General features: G+C 40.4%; 3 protein-coding genes across 3 annotated transcripts; all 3 read left to right on the top strand.

The window, feature by feature from the left end:
• Window positions 1-1,153: 1,153 nt before the first annotated feature.
• On the top strand, window positions 1,154-4,479 carry CABS01_16477 (uncharacterized protein; the record flags this gene model as incomplete). Its single annotated transcript, XM_060549807.1, has 4 exons — window positions 1,154-1,256; window positions 1,627-1,670; window positions 1,891-2,153; window positions 4,038-4,479. The coding sequence occupies 4 exons, from the start codon at window positions 1,154-1,156 to the stop codon at window positions 4,477-4,479; spliced, it is 852 nt and encodes a 283-aa protein (XP_060405492.1).
• Window positions 4,480-7,483: 3,004 nt separating this feature from the next.
• On the top strand, window positions 7,484-7,852 carry CABS01_16478 (uncharacterized protein; the record flags this gene model as incomplete). Its single annotated transcript, XM_060549808.1, has 2 exons — window positions 7,484-7,598; window positions 7,674-7,852. 2 exons carry the CDS (start codon window positions 7,484-7,486, stop codon window positions 7,850-7,852), a joined length of 294 nt encoding a protein of 97 aa, XP_060405493.1.
• A 3,352-nt stretch (window positions 7,853-11,204) lies between these two features.
• CABS01_16479 (uncharacterized protein) lies at window positions 11,205-12,017 on the top strand (the record flags this gene model as incomplete). The annotated part of the gene is made up of 1 exon (XM_060549809.1): window positions 11,205-12,017. One exon carries the CDS (start codon window positions 11,205-11,207, stop codon window positions 12,015-12,017), a length of 813 nt encoding a protein of 270 aa, XP_060405494.1.
• Between the last annotated feature and the right edge of the window lie 4,794 nt (window positions 12,018-16,811).

Here is a 16,811-nt window from a genome sequence, read left to right on the forward strand (position 1 = left end):
GCTTTCTCAGTTCTGGATCATTTTTAATTCTTTAATGAACTTGTGCGTTCTGCAAGGTACAAGTCATATCGACTATTGCTGGTTGTAAAAGGCAGCAGTGATCTCACAGCGACTAGCCACTTTGTCGCTAGTATTCTTTACTCCCCTAGTGCCAGAGTCGTCTTGATATCTAATCACCAAATGGCGTCTATAGATGGCCCGAAACGCGCTTGAAACGATTCTGGCCAAGGGTAGCTTAGACCTTTATTTTGAGCGGGATATCCAAGTGACCCTCGAGCACCGCATGCAAGGTAGATCAGTTCCTACAGCCATACGTCTTTAAGTTTTTAATGTTTCTAGAAAATAGTGTTACGCAAAACTATCATTGAAAATCTCTCAGGCGTCATACAAACTTCGACCGGATGCCCCCTATGCACGAGTAATTTCCTTGTTTATCTTCCTACGTTCTCCGGTATCGACAATTCTTTCTTCATCACCGTCATATCGAAACGTAATTATGATGTATTGGGCTACTCGTCAATCGTCAGCCTCCAGGGCTTTTTCGGCGCAGCCAAAACTAGAACAGCCGAGGCTTCGCCATCTTCTGCCTAACGTAGTCTATTTTCTACCATGTGTTAGCCAGTGTAGAGGGGTGGACCATTGTTGGCGAAAACTTGTTCCCTCGCCATCGTGCCAAAACCACGTTCTCGGCAGCAGTCTCGAGCTCCGTCTGTAATATGGGTCGGCCCATATGATACTCGTTCAGATGAGCGCGCAATCGTTTGGGCTGACTGATTGGTAATCCGGGTGACTGTCAAGTTTGTAGATATCCAATACTTAACTCTAGACGAACGAATGAGTTGGCTGATTCGGAGTCCTAAACTCTCACACTCCGCGGATTTCGGAGAAGCTTGGAAGCGACCCACTGTAGAGGGGTAGCTATGGACTACGGCATTCTTTCTCAAGAAGACCAGTATGTAAATCAAGCCCATATGACTCTTTTAGTAAGAAATTCTCGTCAATCTTAACCCAGTGAATGGAACCCGGAGCTCTCGCATTGCTACGCAGGTACTTTTGGCTCCATTCAACAACCCCTACCACTTTGCATATCGGTCATTTTCCTTGGGTTTGTTGATCTCCATCCCACTTGCTCGGCTCCTATTTACACGCAAATATGAGAGAAGCTGTCATTACTCCCGACATCCAGGTCGAAATTCGCGATGTACCAACTCCCGTGCCCAAAGCCGGAGAAGTCCTTGTCCGAGTGGTTGTGTCTGGTTAGTTATCCATGACGTGTCATGCGCCTCCGTATCTTACCTAACAGATGCAGGCACAAATTTTAAAGACTGGAAAGTACCTTACATCTATCCCACATCCTTTGAATTCGGGAGACGACTTTGCCAGCGTTGTCGAACAAGTTGGGGAAGATGTGTTTGAATTCAAACCAGGGGACCGTGTGGCAGCACTGCATCAAATTGGAACACCTGGTGGCTCTTTTGCTGAACATGCAATTTCCCGGCCGCAACTACCTTGATTATCCCGGATAAAATTAGCTTTCCCGAGGTGAGCTCAACGTTTTCGTCGTGTATACCTCCGATCGATGACCAAGTTACAACTATATTACAAATTACTAACCTCAGCAACTAGGCGGCGACTATCCCAATGGCTTGCCTGGTGGCAAGCTTTGGCCTGTATGATGTTCTTCAACTTCCATCACGATGGCTTTCTCCAGGAAGTCTAAGCAATCCTATCGTTATCCATGGCGTGGGGACTGCTATCGGGGCTTTTGCCATAAAACTTGCCAAAGCTTCCAATATCCGACCGATCATTGTGACTGCAGGCAATTCAGCTGAAGACATTCGCGGCCTTCTTGACTTCGGTCAATGTGATGCCATAATTGACTATCGCCAGTCAACCAAGAGGGTGGTTGCAGACATCCAGTCGGCCTTTTTCAAGGCTGGAAGCGGACCTGCCTGGTATGGACTTGATGCTGCCACCAGCGAAGACGGTGCTCCCGAATATACAGGAATACTCATCGAAGCACTGGGCACTCAGTGGGGATTGAGCGGTAATCGACCTCGTGTTGCCACTGTTCAAGGTGGTGCCAGAGTTTGTGGCCTTGTAGATGGGGATTACATCAACGTCATGCTGGTTCATACTGGCTCATACTGGCAGTAAGGAGCAGCGTTGCTTTGAATCTCTCATGAGTCACTTATTCACATATGGCATGGCAAATGGATGGCTCACCGCGCACCCCATTGAAATCGTGCAGGGTGGTTTGCAGGGTCTAGGAGAAGCCCCCACGAGGCTTCGAGATGGAAAAGTGTTTGGTAAGAAACTCATTGTGGAAGTGAGAAAGGAGTGAGGATCAATAACGTGCGTTCTTTGGACGTTGGATCATCCTCATCTGTAAGGCAAGCACCTCGAGGGCCAAATGCGCCTTGAGAATCGTTTCGTAGGTCAAGCAGATTTTACAAACAATTGTATGACAACGTATCCTTATTAACATTGATGTAAGTTCGTAACTACATGAAACAATTTCACTTCTGATCCGGGCAGTAAGTAGACTCTCGACTTGAGCTATTGAGAATATCATCAAGAAACAAGGCGATGTGGCAATTTGTCGTAACTGAAAAAATGATACGGGTCAGTCCGGGGTAACGCAAACACGCTAAATCTGCACCATGAGTTCGAATTGACAATCTAGACTGGGCTTGGTATATATGTCTCCACTCATCTCCGCGGAGATGAGCCGAACTAGTCGCCAAATCCGCCCAAAGTCCGCGGACTTTGACGTATGTACTCAAACCCGAGATCACTGCCTTCTTCCTCTTATTGCAAAGCATCGCGAACACCAGTTGAATCCAATCAACATGTACCAAGACAAACGTCAACAAGCCCGGCGTCGCTCAAAGGCTGTGTCGTGCGAGCTCTGCCGAGCGCGAAAATTGCGATGCAACCGTCAATTCCCGTGCTTCAATTGCACTGCTCGCGGGGTGAAGTGCCTAGCTCCCGCAGTTCAGAAAGGAAATGCGCAACGCGGTGCAATCGGGCAGACATAACCAAGCGTGCCGCCAGAGACTGGTATAGATTTGATCCGACGTCTAGAATCACTAGAAGCTCTTCTCGCCGCCAAAATCAGCAACTCGGGAGCATCACAATTACGGTGCCTTGTGACTGACGCCCGCGCTGGTCTAGCGTCCTCGCTGGATATTTTATACATGTTATCGGATGCTTTAATCCTAGAAAGGCAATCCATGGCCTCCAAGGCTAAGGAAAGTCTGACTTGAGGATTCTTTAGTGTTCTATGACTAACATAGCCCCAAGGACTGCAACGTGTCAAGTCTTATTCTGTTCGGCACAGCCCAGATTCGACTTATCAGGAAACCAAGTGCGTTCATATTACAGAACGAAAGCTTCAATTCCCATGAGCCGGTCAAGCGCGTATTGTTGCCTCTTCGAGAAGAGGCTAGGCAGCTCATTGACAAGTACCTCGACGACATCTCCTTTATTCACCAAGTCACTCATGCAAATAGCGTAGAACGTCGAGCGGATGAGGTTTACAGCGCCATTGACTTAGGCCGGTGTCCCTCAATTGAAACGATCGCGCTGCTGCTGGCTATCTTTGCGAATTCTACCAGCCAGTGGGGAACTCACGGTGTGTCGAGAAATGTCTTCAGCATCGTGTCTGACGCTTATTCGCAAGCTCTGTCGTGGCAGACAGCTGGGCTTGATGTTTTAAACTATCTTCAAAGAGACTCACATGTGTCTCTCGAGGCTACACAGGCAATGGTCCTTCCTTGCTATTCTATCGTTAATCTCGAAGGCGTCACGATAAAATTCAGAAACATCTTTTCAAGAGCTGTTGCTATGACGCGTGAACTTGGGCTACAATGTATCGACCTGCCGAAGCGGCTTCTAAGCCTGGTCACACCAAAGCACTCACTTCTTGAGGCAGAAATTGGACGCAGAGTTTAGTGTTATCTCTGTTCTACTGATTGGTCAGTCAACTTGTCATCTTTGCGTCAATATTCTCGCTAACAACTTGAATTATGCAGGATAGTTGCAGGACTGTCCGGCACGCTCGGAAACGTTTGTTTAATCAACCCTTTGCAGATGGCCGTCAACAAGCCTAAGAACATTGATGACGATGATCTTATGGAAGGCAAGGAGATCATTACAAGACCGATGGACCAGCCAACTTGTATGTCTTTTGCACTCCAGCGCATCCACCTTGCCGAGGTTTTCCGGGCATCGCTTGAACAAACGCAGTGTGCAGGGTTAAGTCCAGAGGCCATCGGTTATCAGCAGGTACAAGAGCTCGACACCCAGCTTGTTCGCTTTTGGGATGACACTCCCGCGTTCTTACGACTTGACCATGTCTCGGGAGGCATGAAGGATGATCAAGCGATAATGAGAATCCAGCGGTACGTGCTGCAAGTTTTCGTTCATGGTCAAAGATGCAGGATCCACCTCCCGTTTCTCGCCCGCGGCGCCTGATACGCGGCATCTCGAATAGCTTGCGTCGAGTCTGCCCGGTTTATTATCCGCTTAGAGGAACAGCTGCAGCAATGAGAAGTTGAATTTGCTTCATCACGATTAAGACTGTCCATTATTCTTCACCATATTTACTTGGCATTCGTCGTCATCCTCTTCGACTTTTGCCTAGATGCCCCGGAATCGGTACATTTGAACAACTGTCCCGAGCTGGCCGCAGGGTGAAAGATTTTGGATGAAGCCAAAACACAGCTACAACAGGCAGAGGTCCTCATTGAGCCTCTTCGTGACGTCATGAGGAGATATCGTGTGCTACCCTTCGACGATGGAATGTTCAGCCCTCAATCGACAGATGGCATCTTTCATGGAATCGCAGTCAACTCCACATCATCCGCAGAGCTGGACGGCATGGTCACAAATGAAGACGTAGGACATATGAAGTTTGTTGAAGACTGGAATAATCTTGGGGCAAGTTTGGCACTGTCTCGCGATGATTGGTCGAGACTTCTTGAAGGTTTAAGTGATCCCAGTCTTGGAATTAGTAATTAACGTCGAGGTCTATCTACTTTAGCACATATTCCATCGTTCCGCCTACTTCGATCTTCTTTTAAGTCTCATTCTCGCAGAGATGAATGTAGTCAATCAGCGCATTGGGTGGACCCTGGCTCGCCCGGCATGAGGTACATCGTAGGTAGACAAGCCAATTACACGAACAGCCATTCCGCAAGAGCCACCGGAAGATCAAGGTCTGTACGATGTGCACATAAACCACATAAACCACATAAACCACATAAACCAAGAGGGTGTTGGCGGCCGAGACTCAAATTTTCAGTTTACTAGAAGTCTATCTATCGAGATATTTTTCCTTATGTTCTCTTCACACGGGACCCACTCTGTAGACAAGTAGATAATGATGTCGTACCACTTCAAGGTGCGCCATGAAGGACCTCCACAGCTTCAAGAGGCTGCTCTTAAGTCCCGCCTAATTGACCAGTTGAAAACTCCTATGAAGGCCGTAAGCCTTACCCTTGATCGGCTACCCCAGGCTCCAACGTCTCGCCACCAACTCAGCCAACTCACCAATCTTGCCCACGTGGCCACCACCTTTCCCGCCCGGAAACTTGACGAGATGTCGAGGGCTAAATCGAGTCACAATTTTCGGTTTTTCAGATGTTATATAGTGGCATGACTCAGACAGGTGAATACACATGGGGCTTCGTCATATACCACCGTGCTTGAAGTGACGACCACCTTAGTGACCATTATATGGCAGGAAACAGGAAACCTCCGCGACAATTTATCAAAGTCAGCGGGGTCGATATAGAAGAACAATATTTAAATCTTGCCAGATCGAGGATCACGATACCCTAGATAGTAGTGTTGCCTGCTACCCTCTACCCTCAACGTCGTCGCCGACCAGGTCTCCTTCCACATTACCGTCAAGACCTTACGAGTTCCCCAACTTGGAGAGTACAGGACCGCACGCTACTGCTCTTATATCAGCACAAGTTTGTCGGCTTACGTCATATGCTGCCAAGCTTTTCTCAGCATCTCTGTCGGCTTGCAGAGCCAGCCAGTAAGCCAGACGGTTCAACGTCGTCAAGGACATCTGCGCTAACAAAATTCCGTTCTCGGCAAAGATCGACTTCCCGTGCGGTGCCACCGGGGCGACGATCGGCGACGCGACCAAGCCTTCCTAGTGTATCGAAGAGCCAGCATGATTGGGTCAAATAAGGCCCCCCCCCCCCCCGCTCGGAAGTATCCGTAAGGGATGGGGTTCTTGCAAAAGACCCTAGCCTGCAGGGCCATTTACATGGATGCTGTCCAACAAAGCTTACTTTTCACTTTAAACAACAACCTATGTTCCTGTCGCGGAACAACACAGCCAATCGGATAGATCAGCCCTTGAATTGAAGATATATGTAGCCCTTACCTATCATACCAGGCTTTTGTCATCTGGAAGGTGTCTCAAGCCGGTCAGGCCAGCGAAAATTATAACAGCGCAATCTCGTGTGGTGATACAAGCCAGATCTACCGGCAAGAACGAGACTCTCGGATGTAAGCAATCACTTAGCCTGAATTTCGCTTGTCCATGAGCCAGCCTGGCTCGGCTACGACCGCCACGAAGAAACATGCGGCACAGTTTTGAGTTGGTGCCCTGCGCCGCTTAGAGTGGACTTTGACAACAACCAACGACCAACCACCGCACCAGTGCACCCAGGTAGCTTTCCATCAAAAATGGAGACACTGGGCCCCAATGAAAGACTGCCTAGGGCAGCTGCATATACGAAGCCGCCCCACAGGTTGATCTTCGAACAGAACATTTCGGGGCCCGAGAGATTCTGTCCGGGGAAGAACAGACTCCACGGGTTTGTTCACAGTAACCAAGTGATCTTGGTAATGTTCGCACACTTCCTTCCTATTGATCATGTCCTGAAGTTAGAGGGAAAATGGGCGGACAGACTGAATAGCATGGAGAAAGTAGCTATGATAGCCTCGGCATTACTGAAAATTATTTTCTTCGGGAAGGTGACAGAGTTGATAGGAGTTACCTAGTACGTTGCGATATTCGCTGCCTATGAGGTTCTATACTAATGAGCATTTTCCTATTTAAGCCTAGACCGAAGATGATAGGGATGATGGTGATGATAGTGGGTCTGTATATGAGTTCACAGGGATAATATGGCGGCTATACAGGTTTAGTCACGTAAGAGGCAAAGCAGACGGAGCGTGATAGTGATAATGGTAAATCCCCTGATAGCCTCGGGTCATAGGGACGGGACGCTGGCTTCACGCATGCAGTCATGGAAGAGGCAAAGCAGACGGCTAAGCTACGTAAAGAAGCCAATGAAGATCGGAGAAGCAATGGTTCCGTTCTTCTTCACAAGTATATAAGGACGTTGCTGTCCGCCTCGATAACATGAATCTTTCTTCATCCTCAACCTCATCATCTAATACCTTTCTATTGATCAAAGAACATCCTTGAGTAAAACTCATATCATTCACTATGCAGTTCAGCTCTGTTCTCGTCTCTATCGCTGTCCTTGTCGCAGCTCCTCTTGCTGCCGCCGACAATTGCAATGCGCCTCTTAACTACTGCGGCTCCAGCCTACTGAAGAAGGGTTAGTCAATTATCAGTCACTTGGGCATCTCTCACGGAGCTCTTTTTGGTCTCTTTGCTTATAATTCTATTCCAGGGAGATACAACGACCAGATCCTTCAGGCTCTCCTCGTCGCTGGTCAGTCAACTGACTACAACCACATCAACTACTCCATTTTCAACTGCCTCGGCGGCGAGGGCGGTGCTATCAAGTTTGTTACCTTCTGCGGGGGCAGCTGCAAGGATAACGGTCAGGGCAAGAGCGACACTTGTTAAGCTCATTACCTTGGTTCTGGGTTCTGGCGGTCTTGGGCCTTGGATGGAGAACCAGAACACAGGGGAATGTCAGATTCGAACACCTTGACTACTTATGGGTGAAAAAACTGGGGTTTGCCGTCACGAAGCAAGGACGAGCTAATTGATGGATGATACTAAGCTGTCTTAGTTTCGTAATACAATCATTGGTCAACCCATACTCGTGTTCCGTTATCAATAATTAAAACAGAACTCCGCCTTGATGGATAAGCGCGGTGCTGTCGTTCGGTGAGTTGTAGTATAGCGACCCTGCCACTAGGGCCTGGATCAGTGACGCGCTCTGTCTCATCAGGAACGTGGGAGGACTGCCAATGAGAATCTGATACTGACATACAACACATATGCAAGCATGAGAAGCCAATGTCTCGTGATGTGCGATCTGGAGGGAGTCCGTTCATGCTCAAAGGCAGTTTGACGCCTCTGGTGCGAAATTGGGCAAGCTTGCCAAAGGGAGACTGGTATCTATTCGTTATGCCGACGGACGTGGGAAAATGACGGTATTGGTGGTGCATTAAATTCGCATTCTGGTGAAACTGTCTTTAATAGTCGGGCCTCATCTGCCGCTCTGTAGGTAGTGTGACGCCTGTGATGAAGCCCGCCACGTTGGCACTATCGTGACATGTAAAGCCTTGGTCTTCCATGAAACTCCAACTTTCTGCTCTAGAGCTATGAAAGTGAGATGACCCTTGTTAGGAACGAGGACATTGTCAAACAGTCTGTGGGCTTGCTGGCCTACCTTAGTACAAAGTCGCGGTCATCGACAGGCCATGGGCGCTCGTCGTTGCTCGCATTCCCTTGGCCCACTTCAACGCATTGCTGGCATCCAGTCAGAGAGCGCTAGTCCTAGCAAAACATAGACGGTCGAGATACCAAACACTCCAAGACCGGGACACACTTTCAATTGACACACGGCAAAATGCAACTATACTCCTTTCTCACTTTGGTATTGAACGTGTGAGTAATCCTGAGGGACTCGAGAAGGAGTACTTCGTCTTGTCTGAGTACTCCTGACCTGAAGTGGCGCTATGATTAGAGGGGACTTTCAGCTTGGTATCAAATCCCGGTTTCCAGCCGATGATAAGAGACGAGAAGTAAATCTCTTCCTCACCCTTCGTTGGAACTTGTCCTCAATACGCCCGGGCTTCTTTATGCGTCCTCCTGCCGAAGAACGCGGCTCCCACAACGTCAGGGTAGTCCTCTCAGTAGCTTAAAAGCATTTGGAGTAAAGTCTTGCACACCAACTCAGGATAACCGAGCATTAGTATCATATCGTAAGGTAGAGCGCGAACGTAGCTATAGCGGAGTATAGTCGATATCGATACCCGACTATAAACTCGACGTATACGCGAGGCGACGTGGAACTGAGCGAGGCATCTTTCGTGATAGGCAATTCTAGCCTTTAGAACTAGTCCAGTCAGTTCGAACCAAGTAACACAGCTCGCGCTTCTTAAGTCCGGCTGCTTGGCCCCAACGCTAGAGCCCTTGAAATTATTCTGTATGCCACTAATTCTGGGCTATAGTCGTTGTCGGCATCTTCTCCGTTAATCATTTCACCGCCTGCGTGATGTCATAAGAGTATTCTGTTATAAACATTGCAAAACCGGCACAGGGACCCCCGGGTATACTGTTAGAAGTTTTGAATAGAGTGTTTTCATACGAGAGGGTCCTGGTATTGGATAAAGCTATCTATGTCAACGAAGAAAGGGAAGATATAGGTCTACTCTGGGGACATCCCTCGTTGAGAAAATCGAATGCAAAAGTTGCCCTCTTATTGGTTTTCAGTGCTTGACATAGTTCGAAGCGTCCGAGGACCCATCCCCCACCGCTACAAACATTCCTCAATACTACATGTTGCCTTCACCGGATTTCGAATGTACAGGGAGGCATCCGAGCAATCCTCGTCTTTGTCCTCGGATCCTCACTATCTTATTCAAGATCCAGTATTAACATTGTGGCCGATTAGACGGCCTCCGCCTGGGCGCAATTAAGTATTTCTGCTAGAAAAGATGCCTACGAAGGCAGACAAGGGTGGCCCCGACTCCCAGCCATCCGGCCTAGTTCTCCAAGCAGGGCGCTGGCCATATCTAGAGGCGGGAGCAGCTAGCTTTTGGAGCCATGTCGTGTGGTAATTACTAACCATCTTCGAACTCCCAGTGCTACGCAAGAAAGGTAACTGTGCCACTGCGGACATTGGCAACTCCGCAGGTGGAACTTTGGCGTCTACTGTATGCCACATTATCCCGCACTCCATCTCTACCATATGTGCCGTCTTGTGCAAAAGTCAAGGGCTATAGAGGAGTGTAGAGAGCCAGCGCATCCGTGAAGGCATCCATGAGGTGGGTGCCCTATCTAAAAGTCGCCGAGACGGCCAAAAGTTATCCCGAGCAAAATGAAGGTTTGCCTGGCATGGCATGGCATGGCATGTCATTGTTCAAAGTCCCACCAGTTTACCAACCTAGAGATGCGAAGTAGGACCAATGCAGTAGAATTATGAGGGTCAGGGGTCCCCAGAGTGAGTGCTCGAGGCATTTAGTAAATTTAGATGACCCGTAAGGTCTGGATACAGTACTAGACGTAGCGCGAAGAACAGAAAAAGAGAGGTGACACCGCAAAGAAGAAGGGATCACGCCAAAGCCATGACTCGTGATGCGCTACTATTACGCATTACGCTTACGCGCGCTCCTGTGACATGGGTCAACATTCAAGGCAGGTAGTAGCTCTAGACAGGCATTTAGGCGCATCTTCGTAAGAAAAACTAATGACTAAGAACTACATGTTAACAACACCACATGCGTATGACCAACTATCAAAGACCTTGATCCCTGAATTCTCATCGGAGTTTGACCTATATTGTGGATGGGCCAGGGCAAATAGATACGCTATGCGGCGAAGGTATATTAAATTTCTATTGAGCTGTGAAAGAAGTATGCGATGTTAGGCCGAGGCCGGCGCTCCTTTCGAAGCGAAAATATTCCTAACATAGCGAGCCGTTCAAGTACAAATAATCAGTCGAGGCCGTTGACACAAAACATCATGCTCCAGCAATCCGTGGCAATATATAACTCTCTGTTCAGATCTCACACATCCTACATACCTTTATACACTGAGCCTAAATTCTACGTCACTGGAAGGAAACAACAAAGTAGTCAGTGTAGCTCAGAAAGGTTAGTCGCATTTAACACCCAATCACGAAGCTAGAATTAAAGCGAGGTAGCAAACTGGACAATCAAGCATTATGAGTCCATTCGGTTTCAAAGCGACAAGCCACCCGACTGCCCCGGCAAGACTCGGAAATCGAGTGGCATCAGGACATATGGAGCACTTGATGGATCAGGCGGGACCGATTCAGGTCAAGACTGTCAGCGCTGACTGGATGGCTGATTTATCGGGTGTGCTCAACTTGAATCACCCCAAGGCAAAAGCAGCAGGTCTGAAAGAACGCCGCGAGCCAATTAAGATCTTTACTCACGTTATTCGACATCCATCCGAAGGCTTCTATCTGGTTGATACAGGCGTATCGCGTCGTTTTGTGGAAGAGCCTGCAGAGGTAGGAGTGGGTTGGATCTTGCGGAAATACGCCGGAATCAGTGAGATGAAGGTTCGAAAAAGTACGAAGGAGATCATTGAAGCCGAAGGTGTCGATCTCAAAGGTGTCTTCATGACGCATCTCCATCTCGATCATGTCTCTGGGCTGCCCGACATTCCGAAGGATGTGCCTATCTACATCGGGCCACATGAGGCCGATTCGGAGTTGGTCATGAACGCTGCTGTTCAAGGCACAAACGATCGTCTCCTCGCCGGACGGCCACCTCTACAGGAATTCAACATACCCAAGGATGCGGACAACAAGCTTGAGGGTGTTATTGATGTGTTCGGAGACAGCACGTTATTCGCTATCCACAGCCCTGGTCACACAACAGGACACATTGCTCTTGTTGCTCGAACGCCGTCAGGGCCAGTGCTTATGACAGGTGATGTGTGCCACACCCGCTGGGGCTGGGACAACGCTGTCGAACCTGGAAGCTTTTTAAAAGACCGGGATCCTAGCCGCCAGAGTCTCTTAGCGCTAAAGGGATTGAGCGAGCGTCACCCGGATATGGAGATTAAGCTAGGCCATCAACTTTAAGCTAGACGTTTTGTAATGCATTGCTATGTACCTAATTAGAGCCTTTAAAAACGTAGTACTTAAATAAATACACGTGTTATCTGATTTATTTACTTATTATGAATGTTTTATTTAATTTTAAGTTTACTAAAGTGAAGAAACCGGGCTTTAGTACTATAACTAGAGGAATTTCTAATAAGCTATGAATTTATTATAATAATAAAGAAATACTTAATATATTATAAGAGATAAAGCTAAAAATACTTAATTAGCGAGGATATAATATAAGTATAAGTATATTCTAAAACTAAAGCTTATAAAGTCTCTTTAATAAGGGCTATATTTTATAAAATATCTTTTTAAAATATAATACTATACCCCGGTTATTAACTTATTAATACCTTATTATTAAATATACCTTAAATCTATTATAAATACTCCCCCCCTTAGCCTAATACGTAGCCTAGCTTAAGGCCGGGGTATAACTAAAACTAATTAAATAGTACTATTAGTATCCCTATAATAAGGTAATTAGTTCGAACCGTAGTTAATAAAAAGATTAATTAAACTATATAAATTTCTATATAGTATATAAAAAAGAGGTTCTAATTATAAGTTAAGCTAGCTATAATAATCGTAAATAGGGCCTCTAATTAGCCCCTATATACTTAGCTATATATTATAATCAAATTAAATTTCTAATTTAATACTAACTTTTTTTTTTTTTAATTAAGTACTAAAGGGTTAGGCTTAAAAAGAAAATTTAAAATTTATAAATCTTAAATACCCACTGCCTTAGCTAGCTTTTTACTTACTAATAATAAGTAAAAAGATTTTAATCTTAAATAATTATATTAACTACCTAAGCTAACCTTTTACTTATTATTAATAAGTTAAAGAATAATTTAGGATTTATAAACCCTAACTATTTACTACCTCTACTAACTTTCTATATATTATTAATAAGTGAAAAAAATATTTAAAATTTATAAATACTAAATACTTAAGCTAATTTTTTACTCGCTATTAATAAGTAAAAGAATTTAAGTATTTAATACCTAGCCTAACTAGCTAAGCTAACTCTTTACTTATTATTAATAAATAAAAGAATTTTAATATTAAATACTTAGTTTAACTAACCGAGCTAACCTTTTACTTACTATTAGTAAGTTAAACAATTTTAGTATTAAATACCCGGGCTAACCTTTTACTTACTATTAATAAGTAAAAAAATTAAATATTAAATACTTTATTTAACTAGCCGAGCTAACTTTTTATTTACTATTAATAAGTAGATTTTTTTTAAAATCTATAACCTAGTTAATTTTAATTATATTTCTTACTCTAATCCCCTTAAAAAATAAAAAATAATAGTAAATTTATTATTTTTTATTTCAACTTTCCTTTTTAAATCTATTATAAAGCCTTTGTTATCTTAAGATTCTTTTTTATTAAAATCCTATTTATTATACTCGTTTTTACTATATTATATAAGTCTTATATAAATAATACCCTCTTTATTAATAAACTATAAACTAACTCTATTTTTTTTTTAATAAACTAAGACCTCCCCGCTCTTTTTTAGCCTTTAGTTACTTATACTATAAGTTAATATTCTTTAATAAAAATATTAAAATACTTAATCCTAGTATATAAATTAGAACCTTAAGTATAATAAATTAATAAATCGTATTTAAAAATTCTTATTTTTTTTTTAAACTTAGCTTTTTTATAAAATAGCTTATTAAATAGTTATTAAATAGGCTAAATGGGCTTAGGTTTAGGAATTTTTAAGAATTTCGTATACTTTTTACTTAAAAAAAGGTATATTTTAAAAAAGCGAGAAATTAATAAAAGTATTACTATATTATAACTACTTAGTTATTACTTTTAATATATATATATATATTATTTTTTTTTAATTATAAAATATAATATTACTTTATTACCGTAGCTACTAAATATTACTTTACTACCGTAACTACTTAATATTACTTTATTACCGTAGCTACTTAATATTACTTTACTACTATAACTACTTAATATTACTTTACTATTATAGCTACTTAATATTATTTTACTACTATAGCTACTTAATATTACTTTACCATTATAGCCGCCTAATATAAATAAAAAAAAGTTTTTTTAAATAATTTAATATAAATAAAAATAAGTAAATAAGTTTACGGAATTCTTTAAGCTATTAAGTAATTACTAAGAAAAATTAAATAAAACTTAAGAAATTCTTTTATTTAATAAGTAATGCCTAAAAGATCTTTTATTTAATAAGTAATAACTAAAAAAATTAACTAAAATTTTAAAATTCTTTTATTTACTATATAGTAAACGAAAAAATCGAGTACTTATAAATTCTTTCGTTTACTAGGTTATAAATAAAAGAATTAACTAAAATCTTAAATTAACTAAAATTTTAAAATTCTTTTATTCGCTAGGTTGCGAACGAAAGAATCGAGTATTTATAAATTCTTTTATACGCTAAGTTATAAATAAAAGAATTAAGTACTTATAAATTCTTTTATACGCTAGGTCGTAAATAAAAGAATTAACTAAAATCTTAAATTAATTAAAATTTTAAAATTCTTTTATTCGCTAGGTCGTAAATAAAAGAATCTAGTACCTATAAATTTTTTCGTTCGCTAGGTCGCTAATAAAAAAATCGAGTACTTATAAATTCTTTTATATACTAAGTTGCGAATAAAAGAATTAACTAAAATTTTAAATTAACTAAAATTTTAAAATTGTTTTATACGCTAAGTCGCGAACGAAAGAATTAACTAAAATCTTAAATTAACTAAAATCTTAAAATTCTTTTATTCGCTAGGTCGTAAATAAAAAAATCTAGTACCTATAAATTCTTTTATTCGCTAGGTCGCTAATAAAAAAATTAAGTACTTATAAATTCTTTTATACACTAAGTTACGAACAAAAAAATTAAGTATTTATAAATTCTTTTGTACGCTAAGTTGCGAATAAAAAAATTAACTAACATCTTAAATTAATTAAAATCTTAAAATTCTTTTATATACTAGGTCGTAAATAAAAGAATTAATTAAAATCTTAAATTAACTAAAATTTTAAAATTCTTTTATTTACTAAGTTACGAACAAAAGAATCGAGTACTTATAAATTCTTTCGTATACTAAGTTACGAATAAAAAAATTAACTAAAATTTTAAATTAATTAAAACTTTAAAATTTATTTATTTACTAGGTTACTAATAAAAGAATCGAGTACTTATAAATTCTTTTATACACTAGGTTACGAATAAAAGAATTAATTAAAATCTCGAAATTCTTTTGTTCGCTAGGTTATTAATAAAAGAATTTAGTACTTATAAATTCTTTCGTTCGCTATATAATAAATAAAAAAATCGAGTACTTATAAATTCTTTTGTTCGCTATATAGTAAATAAAAGAATCTAGTACTTATAAATTCTTTTATACGCTAGGTTATAAATAAAAGAATTAACTAAAATCTTAGTAATCCTTTTAGTCGCTAAGTATTAGATAAAAAAATTAATTAAAATCTTAGTAATCCTTTTGGTTACTAAGTATTAAACAAAATAATTAACTAAAATCTTAAAATTCTTTTGTCCGTTACGTAGTAATTAAAAGTATATAATAAACTTATAATATTCTTCTATTTATTGCGTAATAACTAAAAGAATTATATAAACTTATTATATTCTTTTGTTTATTACGTAATAACTAATAAAAATAAGTTAACTTATAAAAATAATAGCCTAACGTGACGTAACGTAATTCTAATTAATTAAACTTAAAAGTAATTAAACTTAGAATAAAAAATAAATAAAATATAAGTTATTAATTAAGTGCTAAAGGGTTAGGCTTAAAAAGAAAATTTGAAATTTATAAATTTTAAATGCCCACTACCTTAGCTAGCCTTTTACTTACTAATGGTAAGTAAAAAGATTTTAATCTTAAATACTTATATTAACTACCTAAACTAACCTTTTATTTATTATTAACGAGTTAAAGAATAATTTAGGATTTATAAACCCTAACTACTTACTACTTTTACTAACCTTTTATATATTATTAATAAGATAAAGAAATATTTAAGCTTTATAAACCCTAAATACCTAGGCTAACTTTTTACTTATTATTAGCGAGTAAAAAAATTTAGTTATTAAATACCTCGTTTAACTAGCCGAGCTAACTTTTTACTTACTATTAGTAAGTAAAAAAAATTAAGTATTAAATACCTCGTTTAACTAGCCGAGCTAACTTTTTACTCGTTATTAATAAATAAAAGAATTTAGGTATTAAATACTTCGTTTAACTAGCTAAGCTAGCTTTTTATTTATTATTAATAAATAAAAAAATTCTAAAATTTATAACTTAGTTAACTAGCTAAGCTAACTTTTTACTCGCTATTAATAAGTAAAAAAAGTTTAGAATTTATAACCTAGTTAACTTTAATTATATTTCTTATTCTAATCCCCTTAATAAATAAAAATAATAATAAATTTATTACCTTTCGTTTTAACTTCTTTTTCTAAATCTATTATAAAGCCTTCGTTATCTTAGGATTCTTTTTTATTAAAATCCTATTTATTATACTCGTTTTTATTATATTATATAAGTTTTATATAAACGGTACTCTCTTTATTAATAAACTATAAACTAACTCTATTTTCTTTTTTTTTAGTAAATTAAGACCTCCTTATTCTTTTTTAGCCTTTAGCTATTTATATTACGAATTAATATTTTTTAATAAAAATATTAAAATACCTAATCTTAGTATATTAACTAAAATCCTTAGTATAATAAA

Source organism: Colletotrichum abscissum, assembly GCF_030869225.1.
Source record: "Colletotrichum abscissum strain IMI 504890 chromosome Unknown Scaffold_101.1, whole genome shotgun sequence".
Lineage (NCBI taxonomy): Eukaryota > Fungi > Ascomycota > Sordariomycetes > Glomerellales > Glomerellaceae > Colletotrichum > Colletotrichum abscissum.